This window comes from Hemitrygon akajei, chromosome 22 (genome assembly GCF_048418815.1).
Source record: "Hemitrygon akajei chromosome 22, sHemAka1.3, whole genome shotgun sequence".
In the NCBI taxonomy this organism is placed as follows: domain Eukaryota; kingdom Metazoa; phylum Chordata; class Chondrichthyes; order Myliobatiformes; family Dasyatidae; genus Hemitrygon; species Hemitrygon akajei.
The window spans coordinates 452,185-466,967 of NC_133145.1; the positions used below are offsets into that span (position 1 = coordinate 452,185).

Here is a 14,783-nt window from a genome sequence, read left to right on the forward strand (position 1 = left end):
ACGTCCGGACCTGCCAACGTTGGAGACAGCAGATTCTGCGGTCTGTAGACAGACTACCTTCTGATCATTGCAGGGCACGAGGAAGTTAAACAACCGGCTATTAAAAGCTGGCCGAGGATAAAGTAGCGGACAGAGAGAAGAATTCCAGAGATGTGGAAATGACTAGGATTGGGACACCAGGTACCTCCTTATGGCAGAAAGCGTTGAATGCAGTGGGAAAAGCAGTCAACTTAATGTAAGTTGGCACTTATCCTTGTAAGCGGAACAAGTGCTACACCTGACCTTGCACTTCCTCCCTCACCACCATTCAGGGCCCCAGACAGTCCTTCCAGGTGAGGCGACACTTCACCTGTGAGTCAGCTGGTGTGGTATACTGCATCCGGTGCTCCCGGTGTGGCCTTTTATATATTGGTGAGACCCGACGTAGACTGGGAGACCGTTTCGCTGAACACCTATGCTCGGTCCACCAGAGAAAGCAGGATCTCCCAGTGGCCACACATTTTAATTCCACGTCCCATTCTGATATGTCTATCCATGGCCTCCTCTACTGTCAAGATGAATCCACACTCAGGTTGGAGGAACAACACCTTATATACCGGCTGGGTAGCCTCCAACCTGATGGCATGAACATTGACTTCTCTAACTTCCGTTAATGCCCTTCCTCCCCTTCTTACCCCATCCCTGACATATTTAGTTGTTTGTTTTTTTTCTCTCTCTCTGCCCATCACCCTGCCTGTTCTCCATCTCCCTCTGGTGCTCCCCCCTCCCCCTTTCTCTCGACGCCTCCTGTCCCATGATCCTTTCCCTTCTCCAGCTCTGTATCACTTTCACCAATCACCTTTCCAGCTCTTAGCTTCATCCCACCCCCTCCGGTCTTCTCCTATCATATCGCAATTCCCCCTCCCCCCACTACTTTCAAATCTCTTACTATCTTTCCTTTCAGTTAGTCCTGACGAAGGGTCTCGGCCCGAAACATCGACAGTGCTTCTCCTTATAGATGCTGCCTGGCCTGCTGTGCTCCACCAGCATTTTGTGTGTGTTGTTTGAATTTCCAGCATCTGCAGATTTCCTCGTGTTTGAACTTAATGTAAGTACCTGGGGCCCTCCAAGGATTCAAATTGAAAGACTTGAAAACGGATCTGGAAGCCACATGGTATAAGCTGGTGGTGAAGACATATTCCCAGGAAGGATATGTGGTTCTGGTAGCGGGTCTGCGTTAGCACGTGGTCAAAGAAAAATAGAAACATAGAAAACCTACAGCACAATACAGGCCCTTCGGCACACAAGGTTGTGCCGAACATGCCCCTACCCTAGAAATTACTAGGCTTCCCTATAGCCCTCCATTTTTCCAAGCTTCATGTACCTGTCCAAAAGTCTCTTAAAAGATCCTATTGCATCTGCCTCCACCACCGTTGCTGGCAGCCCATTCCAGGCACTCACCACTCTGAGTAAAAAAAAACTTGCCCCTGATATCTCCTCTGTACATACACCCCAGCACCTTAAACCTGTGTCCTCTTGTGGCAACCATTTCAGCCCTGGGAAAAAGCCTCAGACTATCCACACGATAAATGTCTCTCATCATCTTATACACCTCTATCAGGTCACCTCTCATCCTCCGTTGCTCCAAGGAGAAAAGGCCGATTTCACTCAACCTATCCTCATAAGACATGCTCCCCAATCCAGGCAACATCCTTGTAGATCTCCTCTGCACCCTTTCTATGGCTTCCACATCCTTCCTGTAGTGAGGCGACCAGAACTGAGCACAGTACTCCAAGTGACGTCTGACCAGGGTCCTATGTAGCTGCAACATTATCTCTCTGCTCCTAAATTCCATGATTGATGAAGGCCAATACACCATATGCCTTCTTAGCCACTGGGTCAACCTGCGCAGCTACTTTGAGCTATAGACTCGGACCCCAAGATCCCTCTGATCCTCCACACTGCCAAGAGTCTTACCATAATACTATATTCTGCCATCATATTTGACCAACCAAAATGAACCACTTCACACTTATCTGGGTTGAACTCCATCTGCCACTTCTCAGCCCAGTTTTGCATCCTATCAATGTCCCGCTCTAAACTCTGACAGCCCTCCACACTGTTCACAACACCTCCAACCTTAGTGTCATCAGCAAACTTACTAACCTATCCCTCTACTTCCTCATCCAGGTCATTTCTAAAAATCATGAAGAGTAAGGGTCCCAGATCAGATCCCTGAGGCACACCACTGGTCACCGACTTCCATGCAGAATATGACCCATCTACAACCACTCTTTGCCTTCTGTGGGCAAGCCAGTTCTCGATCCACAAAGCAATGTCCCCTTGGATCCCATGCCTCGTTACTTTATCAATAAGCCTTACATGGGGTACCTTATCAAATGCCTTGTTAAAATCCATATACACTACATCTACTGCTCTACCTTCATCTATGTGTTTAGTTACATCCTCAAAATATTAAATCAGTCTCATAAGGCACGACCTGCCTTTGACAAAGCCATGCTGACTATTCCTAATCATATTATACCTCTCCAAATGTTCATAAATCCTGCCTCTCAGGATCTTTTCCATCAACTTACCAACCACTGAGGTAAGACTCACTGGTCTATAATTTCCTGGTCTATCTTTACTCCCTTTCTTGAATAAAGGAACAACATTCGCAACCCTCCAATCCTCTGGAACCTCTCCCGTCCCTATTGATGATGCAAAGATCATCGCCAGAGGCTCAGCAATCTCCTCCCTCGTCTCCCACAGTATCCTGGGGTACATCTTATCCAGGCCCGGCAACTTATCCAACTTGATGCTTTTCAAAAGCTCCAGCACATCCTCTTTCTTAATATCTACATGCTCAAGCTTTTCAATCTGCTGCAAGTTGTCACTATTATCACCAAGAACCTTTTCCATAGTGAATACTCAGGTATTCATTAAGTACCTCTGCTATTTCCTCCGGTTCCATACACACTTTCCCACTGTCACATTTGATAGGTCCTATTCTTTCATGTCTTATCCTCCTGCTCTTCACATACTTGTAGAATGCCTTGGGGTTTTCTTTAATACTGCCCACCAAGGCCTTCTCATGGCCACTCTGGCTCTCCTAATTTCCTTCTTAAGCTCCTTCCTGTTAGCCTTATAATCTTCTAGATCTCTAACATTACCTAGCTCTCGGAACCTTTTATAAGCTTTTCTTTTCTTCTTGACCAGATTTATTACAGCCTTTGTACATCACAGTTCCTGCACCCTACCATAACTTCCCTGTCTCATTGGAATGTACCTATGCAGAACTTCACACAAATATTCCCTGAACATTTGCCACACTTCTTCCATACTTTTCCTTGAGAACACCTGTTTCCAATTTAAGCTTCCAGTTTCCTGCCTGATAGCCTCATAATTCCCCTTACTCCAATTAAACGCTTTTCTAACTTATCTGTTTCTATCTCTCTCCAATGCTATGATAAAGGAGATAGAATTATGATCACTATCTCCAAAATGCTCTCCCACTGAGAGATATGACACCTGTCCAGATTCTTTTCCCAATACCAAATCAAGTACAGTCTCTCCTCTTGTAGGCTTATCTACATACTGTGTCAGGAAACTTTCCTGAACACACCTAACAAACTCCACCCCATCTAAACCCCTTGCTCTCGGGAGATGCCAATTGATAATTGGGAAATTAAAAGCTCCCATTACGACAACTCTGTTATTATTACACCTTTCCAGAATCTGTTTCCCTACCTGCTCCTTGATATCCCTGTTACTATTGGGTGGCCTATAAAGAACACCCAGTAAAGTTATTGACCCCTTCCTGTTCCTAAACTCCACCCAGAGAGACTCCATAGACAATCCATCCATGACGTCCACCTTTTCTGCAGCCATGACACTATCTCTGATCAACAGTGCCACGCCCCCACCTGAGTCAGAGGGCCACAAAGATCAGAGGGGGATCAGTGAGGGAAAGAAGATTTAAACTTCTTCAGGGTAAGCATCCCTGGAACAGACTTTGCAATGTAATAATACAATCACAAACAAGAGAAAATCTGCAGCTGCTGGAAATCCAAGCAACACACATAAAATGCTCAAGGAACTCAGCATCTTGTGTGTATTGCTTGGATTTCCAGTGTCTGCAGATTTTCTCTTGTTTGTCTTCATGATGTAGTTTTAGTCAGGATACTGACTCACCAGCAGCTGGACCTTCTAGATACAGGTATATTTTTACTACAATCAATTGAAACACCTTGACCGCACACAGGTCTCCAAAACCAGATCTCCATTTAACTAATTATGTGACTTCTAAAACCTACTGGCTGCATCAGTGATGATTTGGTGTGTCATATGAAAAGGGGGTGAATACTTATGCAATCAATTATTTTGCATTTTATAATTGTAATTAATTTAGATCACTTTGTAGAGATCTGTTTTCACTTTGACATCTTTTTGTATTCATCAGTGTTAAAAAAGCCAAATTAAGTCCACTGTGATTTAATGTTGTAAAACAATAAAACATGAGGGGGATGAATACTTTTATAGACGCTGTACATCCCTCCCCACTAATCTCTACTTATCCCTGTAAGCAGAAGTACAGGTACTACATCTGTCCATTCATCTCCTGCCTCACTTACATTCAAGGTGCCAAACAGTCCTCACAGGTGAGCCAACATTTTGCCTGCGAATATTTTGGGGTTGTCTATGGTATTCAGTGCTCCCGATGTGGCCTCCGGCACATGACCACTTTGTCGAGCACTTACGTTCCAACCACAAAAAGCAGGATTTTCATTTTAATTCCAATCTCCATTCCTATTTTGACTTGTCAATCTCTACAGCCATGATAGATAGATGGATGGATACTTTATTGATCTCAAGGGAAATTACAGTGTCACAGTTGCATTATAAGTGCACAAAAACAAATATTAGAAGTAGAAAGAATAAAAATTAAGTTACCACAAACAGTCTAACAGGAGGGGGGGGGCGGTCATCACTTCCCCAGCTATAGGGTGACTCATTATAGAGCCTAATGGCCCAGACTAAGAATGACCTCATACAGCGCTCTTTGGGAAGTGCAGATGTCTTAGTCTGTTACTAAAAGTGCTCCTCTGTTCAGCCAAGATGGCGTGCACAAGGTGAGAAACATTGTCCAGAATTGCCAGGATTTTCTATAGGGTTCTTTATTCTACCACAGCCTCCAGTGTGTTCATTTTAACTTCCATAACAGAGCCTGCCTTTCTAATCAGTTTATTGAGCCTGCTGGCATCACCTGTATTGATTTCTTTGCCTCAGCACACCACCACATAGAAGATTGTACTGGCGACAACAGACTTGTAGAACATGTGAATGAGAGGCCTGCATAATCCAAAGGACCTCAGTCTCCTCAGGAAATAGAGGCGACTCTGGCTCTCGTACACAGCCTCTGTGTTGGTGCTCCACTCAAGTCTGTCATCTACGTGCACCTCCAGGTACTTGTAGGTCCTCATCACATCCATGTCTTCACCACTAATAGTAAAGGGACCAATGCAGGCTTAGTCTTCCTGAAGTCCATTACCATCTCCTTTGTCCTACTAATGTTGAGCTGCAGATGATTCAACTTGCACCTTTGACAAAGTTCTCCACCAGGGCCCCCGTATTCATTCTCCCGTCCTCCCTTTGTACACCCAACTATTGCTGATTCATCAGAGAATTTCTGCAGATGACATGACTCAGTGTTGTATTTAAAGTCAAGCTATACAGGGTAAATACAGTCCTCTGTTGGGCCCCAGTGCTGCTTTATAGCCATGTCTGACTCACAGCTCTGAAGCCCCACATACTGTGGTCTGCCATTTAGGTAATCCATTATCCAGGATACAATGGAAGTGCCATTCGGCATTGAATAGAGCTTTTCCCCAGCAATGAGGGCTGTATGGTATTGAAGGCACTTGAGAAATCAAAAAACACAATCCTCACAGTGCTGCCCTGCTTATCCAAATGGGAGTAGGCTCTGTCTAGCAGGTAGATGACAGCATCGTTGACTACAATGTGCTCCTGGTAGGCAAACTGCAGGGGTTTGAGGGCTGATCTGACCAGGGGTCGGAGGTGAATCAAGTCCAGCCTCTCTAGGGACTTCATAATCCATTCTCAGGTTGGCAGAGCAAAACCTTATATTGTTTGGTTAGTCTCCAAACTGAGGGTACTAATATCAACTTCCTTAACTCTGATAATTTTTCCCTCTTCTTCAATTCCCCACTCTGGCTCCCCTCTTACTTTTCTCCTCACCTGCTCCTGGGTCCCCTCCTCTTTCCATTTCTCCCATGGTCAACTCTCCTGTTATCAAATTCCTTCTTCTCCAGCCCTTCACCTTTTCTAATTAACACTTCCCAATTTCATCTTACTTCACCCCCCTCCTTCAGCTACTTGGCTTCACCTATTACCTATAGTTTGTACTCCTTCTGCTCTTCCCTTCTTATTCTGCCTTCTTCCCCCTTCCTTTCCAGTCCTGATCAAGGGTCTCAATATTGACTGTTTATTCATTTCCATAGATGCCACCTTACCTGCTGAGTTCCTCCAGCGTTCTGAGTGTGTTCTGGATTTTCAGCAAATGCAGAATCCATTGTGTTTAGGACTAGAAGAGGATCAGGAGTAAGAGATGTATGAAGGAGAAAAGGGGGAAGAAAACCCACCAGTGGGGAAAGATAACTAATATCAGAAAACTGAATGTTCAGGCCATTGGGCTGTAGGTTGAGGATGAAAGTGAGATACTGTTCCTCTCTTGACCCTTGATGTGGACAACACTGAGAATCTCTATGTCATTGTAGGACAAGCAAACCTGGGCCCAGCAGTATCTCAGCTCCTTCTCTCCCTCTCCTGTAATGAACTCCCACTTCCCAGGAGTTAGCTCTCCAACATTTTATCAATGATTGTTGGGGCAGTGACCAAGGTAAGGTAACATGAGCAACACCAGCACTGACAGAAATAACTGATATAACCACTCTTAACAAGAACAGACACCTTGCTATCTTCTCCCTTCCAGCAGCAAATTTGTGAAAACAACTAAGAAATGCTGGCCCACTCGCTAGAGATGGTCAATGCAAGTGCTTACTTGTCAATGCAGATCTTCTCCACCTGTGGAACCAGAACCTGCAGCAGTCGCATGATGGTTTGTAGAGGGAGTTTAGATTTCCATGATGTTACCTGCAGTTTAAATGTCACACACAGCAAGGGCAGGGTTAGTTCCATGCAAAGCCAGTGATGTACAAACAATTAAAAACACAGCAAAACATAAGTAACTATTGGGTAGTCCAATACAATAAACTAATAGGTTTAAACCAATCAGTCAATGTTACAGCCAAATCTAGTGCATTTGTTAGTACTAACATATAGTACTGATAGGGTAGACAGCACTCACTTTAACCTCTGCTCAGACCCATTGCTGGTGGAAGAAGCCTGCAGCCTAAATAACCCTAAACATGGTTCACTGGCAAGGAAACTCCCTCCATTCCAACCTATCACATCCTCACTCCAAAGCCAGAAAGTGTAAATCAGAGGATTTAAATGATGGTCACTGGGAATCCCCAAGGTCAGAGTCATACAGCACTCAGGCTGTTCAACCTACTACATTCAAGGGCAGATGAGGAGAAGGGGTAAGAAGGGAACCAGAATAGGGAATGGAAAAAGAGAAGAGGGGTGAGGGGAAGAAATTTTCAGTAAGTTAGAGAAATCATTGTTCATACCATCAAGTTGAAGGCTACCCAGATTGAATACAAATGATGAGTGGCCTCATCATGCAAGAAGAGGAGGACATGGACTAAATTGCTGGAATGAGAATTCGAAGTAGAATTAAAAAAGGTGGCCATTAGGAAAATCCGTCTTGGTTCTCATCACCGTGACCACACACGTACAGTGCCTTTTAAAAGTATTTGGCTCTCAACCCTTTGTTAACATAAATGAGTATTACAACCAGAGATTTTGATCAATTTAACTGAGAATTTTTATTTGTGAATCACAAGCTCCTATTTTTTTCTCAAAGCTGAGTCCAAAAAACCCCGGGAAAATTGTAAAGCAATTGTAAAACTAAAACTTCAAAAGCTGATTTGTCAGCTGTTCAAAAGTATTCACCCCACCCCTTTGCTCAATACTTAGCTGAATCACCACTCACAGCTATTACAATAGTCTTTTTAGATCAACATGTACAACAAGCTGGAGGAACTCAGCAGGTAGGGCAGCATCCGTGGAAACGAGCAGACAATGTTTTGGACCAAAACCCTTCGTCAGGACCGAATAGGGAGGGGGCAGAGGCTCTATAAAGAAGGTGAGGGGAGGGTGGGAAGGAGAAGGCTGGTAGGTGCCAGGTAAAAAACCAATAAGAGGAAAGATCAAGGGGTGAGGGAGGGAAGCAGGGAGGGGATAGGCAGGAAAGGTGAAGAAGGAATGTAAGGGGAAAGCACTATGGGTAGTAGGAGGTGGCGGAATCATTAGACAGGTGATAGGCAGCTGGAGGAGGAGGCAGAGTGAAACTGGGATGGGGGAAGGGAGAGGGAGGGAATTACTGGAAGTTGGAGAATTCAATGTTCATGCCAAGGGGCTGGAGACTACCCAGACCGTATATGAGGTGTTGCTCCTCCAACCTGAGTTTGGCCTCATCACGGCAGTAGAGGAGGCCATGTATGAACATATCCGAATGGGAATGTGAAGCAGAGTTGAAGTGGGAGGCAACCGGGAGATCCTGTCTGTAGTGGCGGACAGAGCGACGAAGCGGTTCCCCAATCTGCGTCGGGTCTCGCCGATGTAGAGGAGGCCGCACCGGGAGCACCGGATGCAATAGATTACCCCAACAGACTCACAAGTGAAGTGTTGCCTTACCTGGAAGGACTGTTTGGGGCCCTGAATGGTGGCAAGAGAGGAGCTGTAGGAACAGGTGTAGCACTTACGCTTGCAGGGATAAGTGCCAGGTGGGAGATTGGTTGGGAGGGGCGTGTGGACCAGGGAGCCACGGAGTGAACAATCCCTGCGGAAAACGGAGAGGGGTAGAGAGGGAAAGATCTGCTTAGTGGTGGGGTCCTGTTGAAGGTGGCAGAAGTAGTGGAAGATAATATGCTGGATCCGGAGGTTGGTGGGGTGGTAGGTGAGGTCAAGAGGAACTCGGTCCCTGTTGTGGTGATGGGAGGATGGGCATCATTGATGACGGCAGAAGGGAAACCATGATCCTTAAAGAAAGAGGACATTTGAGATGTCCTGGAATGGAAAGCCTCATCCTGGGAGCAGAGACGGTGGAGATGGAAGAACTGGGAATAGGGAATAGCATTTTTGCATTTGGCAGGGTGGGAAGAAGTATGGCCAAGGTAGTTATGAGAGTCAGTGGGTTTATAGAAGATGTCAGTGGACAGTCTATCTCCAGAGATGGAGACCGAGAGATCGAGAACGGGGAGCGAAGTGTCTGAGATGGACCAAGTAAATTTGAGGGCTGGGTGGAAGTTAGAGGCAAAGTCGATGAAATTGACGAGCTCAGGCTGGGTGCAGGAAGCAGCACCAATGTTGTCGTCAATGTAGCGAAGGAAAAGTTGAGGAGCAGTACCAGTATAGATTTGGAGCATAGACTGTTCCACATAACCAATGAAGAGGCAGGCATAGCTGGGGCAAGTGCCCATAGCTTTACCCTTGGTTTGAAGGAAGTGAGAAGAGCCAAAAGAGAAGTTATTAAGTGTGAGTATCAGTTCCACCAACCAGAGGAATGTGGTGGTGTGGGAGAACTGGAGAGGTCTATTGTCAAGAAAGTAGCGGAGGGCTTTGTGGCCTTCTTGATGGGGAATGGAAGTGTATAAGGATTGGACATCCACAGTGAAAATGAAGTGGTCGGGACCGGGGAACTGGAAGTTATTGAAGAGCTGGAGGGCATGGGAAGTATCCCGGATGTAGGTGGGGAGGGACTGAACTATGGATGACAAAATGGAGTCCAGGTAGGCAGATACAAATTCGGTGGGGCAGGAGCAGGCCGAAACTATGGGTCTACCGGGACAGTCAGGCTTGTGGATCTTGGGGAGGAGGTAAAACCAAGCAGTGTGGGGTGTGGGAATTATGAGTATTTTGGCTGAGGATGGAAGGTCTCCGGAGTTGATAAGAGCAGTAATAGTACGGGAGACAATGGTTTGATGTTTTTTGGTGGGGCCCTGTTCCAGGGGTAAGTAAGAGGAGGTGTCAGAGAGCTGCCGTTTTCCTCAGTGAGGTGGAGGTCCATCCGCCAGACTACTACGGCACGACCTTTGTCTGCGGGTTTGATGGTGAAGTTAGGATTAGTCCGGAGAGAGTGGAGGGCAGTGCATTCAGAGGGAGTGAAGTTGGAACCGGAGAAAGAAGTGGTGAAGTTGAGACAGTTGACATCTCGGCGACAGTTGGAGGTGAAAAGATTGAGTGCAGGTAGAAGGCCCGGAGGGGGTGTCCAGGAGGAGGAGAAGCATTGAAGATGGGAGAAGGGGAGAATGGAGTCCAGGTAGGCAGTCTTTTTAGGTAAGTCTCTATTAGCTTTCCATAATGTGAAGGAGGAAGGTTTGCCCATTTCTACTTGCAAAATTACTCAAGCTGTGCCAGGTTAGTTGGGGAGCGGCGGTGGAGAGCAATCTTAAAGTCTTGCCTGAGATGTTCGATCGGTTCAAGATCAGGGCTTTGACTGGGCCACTCAAATATGTGAATTTACTTCATTTGAAGCCACTCAGTTGTGCTAGCTGTGTGTTTTGGGTCATTGATCCTGCTGAAAGATGGACTTCCTCCCCAGTTAAAGCTTTCTGGCAGAGGCTAGGAGGTTTTTATCCAGGATCTCTCTGTATTTAGCAGCACTCATCTTCCAATCATTCCTAAGCAGATTTCCGATCCCAGCTGGTGTAAAGCATCCCCAGAGCATGATGCTACCTACACCACCATGATGCAACCTTTACAGTAGGGTTGGTGTTACCTAGCAAATATGCACTATTAGATTTCACAGTATTAGTAAATCCACATCATTGAGTGGTCCAGTCAAAGCCCACTTAAAGATGAGGTAAAAAATTCCACTTTAGACTCCTCTAACCATAAGACCTTCTTCCACATCTTTACAGTATTTTCTAAGTGATGCTTTGCTAAGTCTTTATGGGCAAGGTTATGCTTTTCTTAAGTTCAGGTTTCTTACTTGCCACTTTTCCATTAACATCTTTTTTGTGCAAGGCATTAGAGATTATGGAGCCATGAACTTCATCTCTAGTTGCAGCCACTGACTTCAGCAGCTCAGTCAGAGTGACTGTTAGTGTCACAGTAGCCTTTTTAACAACTGTCAACCTTCTCTGGTGGCTACGTTTAGAGGAGTGGCCTAACCTAGGCAGGATTGTGTGGTTTCATATTTTTTTTAAAAACTTTTTCATGTTGGACTATACTGAGCTCTGAGGTATGTTCAGTATTTTTGAGATGGTCTTGCACCCTTCCCCAGATTTGTGTTTCTCTTGAAAGACTTGTCTTGAATGTACTTTTGTCTTCATTTTGGTTTGGTCTGTTGAAAATCTACTATACTGTTGGACCTTACAGAGAGTGGGGGCATTTATTCAGGTTATCCTTCAATTTTCTATATCAAAAAAGTTGCATGAGTTGGTAAGGTAATATGAAGTATTGCATATGAGGAAAGTTAGTGAAATTACACTGCTTATAAAAAGTATTCACCCCCTTGGAGGTTTTCATGTTTTACTGTTTTACAACATTGAATCACCATAGATTTAACTTGGCTTTTTTGACACTGATCAATAGAAAAAGACTCCATGTCAAAGTGAAAACAGACCTCTACAAAGTGATCTAAATTAATTAAAAATACAAAACAAAATAATTCATTGCATAAGTATTCACCCCCTTCAAATCAGTATTTATTAGATGTATCTTTTGCAGCAATTGCAGCCTTGAGTCTGTGTGGATAAGTCTTTCAGTTTTGCAGAAGTGGACACTGCAATTTTCCCCCCATTCTTCTTTACAAAAATGCTCAAGTTTTGTCAGATTGCATGGGGATCATGAGTGAGCAGCCCTTTTCAAGTCCAAACACAAATTCTCAATTGCATTGAGATCTAAACTCTGACTTAGCCACTCCAGGACATTAACTTTGTTGTTTTTAAGAAATTCCTACGTAGCTTTGGCTTTATGCATAGGGTCAGGATTTCCCTGAATTTTGCTGCATTCATTTTCCCCTCTACCTTCACAAGCCTTCTAGAGCCTGCTGCAGTGAAGCATCCCCACAGCATTATGCAGCCTCCACCGTGCTTCACAGTAAGGATGGTGTGTTTTTAATAATGTGCGGTAGTTGGCTTATGCCAAACATAGCGTTTAGTCTGATGGCCAAAAGGCTCAATTTTGGTTTCATCAGACCATAGAACCTTCTTCCAGCTGACTTCAGAGACTTCTGGCAAACTCTAGTCGAAATTTCATGTGTGTCTTTTTTCAACAGTGGCTTTCTCTTTGACACTCTCCCATAAATCTGCAACTGGTGAAGTACCTAGGCAACAATTGTTGTATGCAGAGTCTCTCCCATTTCAACCACTGAAGCTTGTAACTCCTCCAGAGTTATCATTGGTCTCTTTCTGGCTTCCCTCACTAGTCTTCCTCTTGCACAGCCTGCTCTAGGCAGATTTACAGCTGTGCCATTTTTTTCCATTTCTTGATGATAGCCTTAACTGCACTCCAAGGGATATTCAAGGTCTTGGACATTTTCTTATATCCATCTCCTGACTTGTGCTTTCCAATAACATTTTTGTAGAGTTACTTGGAGTACTACTTTGCCTTTATGGTTTAGTTTTTGCCAGGATACTGACTCAACAGCAGTTGGACCTACTAGATTCAGGTGTATTTTTACTACAATCAATTGAAGCACCTTGACTGCACTTAGGTCTCCAAAAACAGATCTTTATTTAACTAATTATGTGACTTCTAACACCAATTGGTTGCACCACTGATAATTTGGTGTGTCATATTAAAAAGGGGGTGAATACTTATGCAACCAATTACTTTGTGTTTTATATTTATAATTAACAGATCACTTTGTAGAGATCTGTTTTCACTTTGAACAAGTCTTTTTTTTGTTGATCAGAAAAGGCTAAATTAAATTCACTGTGATTTAATGTTGTAAAACAATAAAACATGAAAACTTCCAAGGGGGATGAATACTTTTTATAGGCACTATATTACAGCTGACTAAAATGCTTGAGTGCATAGTCATTAAGAAAGAGGATGTGCTAGAGCTTTGGAAAAGCATTAAGTCAGTTAAGTCACCAGGACTGTACGAGATATACCCCAGGCTACAGTAGGAAGGGACAGAGGAGATTGCTGAGCCTCTGGTGATGGTTTTTGCATCATCAATAGGGACGGGTGAAGTACTAGAGAATTGGAGGGTCGTAAATGTTGTTCCCTTATTCAAGAAAGGGAGTAGAGATAACCCAGGAAATTATAGAGCAGGTGAGACTGACTTCAGTGGTGGGCAAGTTGTTGGAGAAGATCCTGAAAGGCAAGATTTATGAGCATTTGGAGAGACATAAGCTGATTAGCGATAGTCAGCATAGCTTCATTAAGGGGGGAGGGGGAGACCACCCCAAGGGTAAACAACCCAGCTCTTGGCATGTTTCAGTATATCTCCTTCAGCACTGGATCAGATCTGTGCCCTGAATACTTGGCTGTCAGTGATGCTTCAACGGGCTGTTTAAATCGAGCCCACTAGTTTTTGTGGAAAATCAAATTCAAATTTAACTACCGTAGATGTCGGATTATAAGCCGCTACTTTTTTCCCACATTTTGAACACTGTGGCCTTTACTACGGTGCGGCTAATGCATGATTTTTTTTCATGCCGCCAAAAACATTTTGCCTCGTAACAGTAGACCAATAAAATTGATGAGTAGTTCACAGAGGTCCAATGAAATTGTACGATAAATCAAGCGCACTTTCACAATTAAATTATTGTAAATCAGTCATTTGTACTCACCCTCATCAACATGGAAAACACTCGAAGAAAAGCACTGTGCTGCCTTTATGGCAGTTATTTAGTTTATAATATTTTCGCTTAGTAATTCATTTGTTAGTATTTTCTAGTTAAAGTTAGAAGTGTTTTAAGTATATTTGTTTTCTGTACTACATCCCGGGATGCTATGACGTCACATCCGATTTCGCCGCGTCTTGTGGGAAATACCGGTTTGCGATAAACGGGAAGGTGGGGGGGAGCACATTAGCCGAGCGAAAACGCTACTTTTAAGTTAAAGGCGATCAATAACTTTTCCTGGTAGGCTGCAGTATATATATTTTTTACCAGTCGTTAGGAGATATTGGAATGTTGTTCAGTAAAAAAGTATACGCAATGTAATTTGTGTGTTACCGATACATATGTATATTTAAAAGTAGCCGCGTTACAGGCACGGTTCGAAAAAAAGCATTTGCAATATGTATTTGTTTATGTTACCATATGGATTTAATTAAAAGTTAAAAAATCCTCACGTGTAATATCTTTCTGTGTAAATATCTCATATTACAACGTGGGACACCTGCGGCCTAAAATCCGGTGCGGCTTGTACAAGTACAAAATTGATTTTCTTTCTAAAATTAGAGCCAGCGGCTTTTAATCAGGTGCGCTCTGTAGTGCGAAATCTACGGTACATTGTCAAATGACTGTACATATATACAACCGAATGAAACTAAGTTCCTCCAGTCCATGGTGCACCCACAAAACAGATTATCATACACAACACATGTAACAAAATATTACCACAAATAAGTTAATATAGTTCAAAGTGCACATAGTGCACAGCACAGGTAAAGAGTAAAATCTACAGTAAACAGCTTG

At 43.9% G+C, this 14,783-nt stretch overlaps 1 protein-coding gene across 2 annotated transcripts in view; it reads right to left on the bottom strand.

Annotated features, from left to right (window-relative positions):
• Positions 1-14,783, bottom strand: part of LOC140714928 (protein HID1) — a 278,586-nt gene that overhangs the window by 43,174 nt on the left and 220,629 nt on the right. For both annotated transcript variants that reach the window (XM_073026599.1, XM_073026598.1), the window contains one exon: positions 7,061-7,152. In XM_073026599.1, coding sequence (XP_072882700.1) covers positions 7,061-7,152 — 92 coding nt within the window. The remainder of the gene's footprint in view (positions 1-7,060; positions 7,153-14,783) is intronic.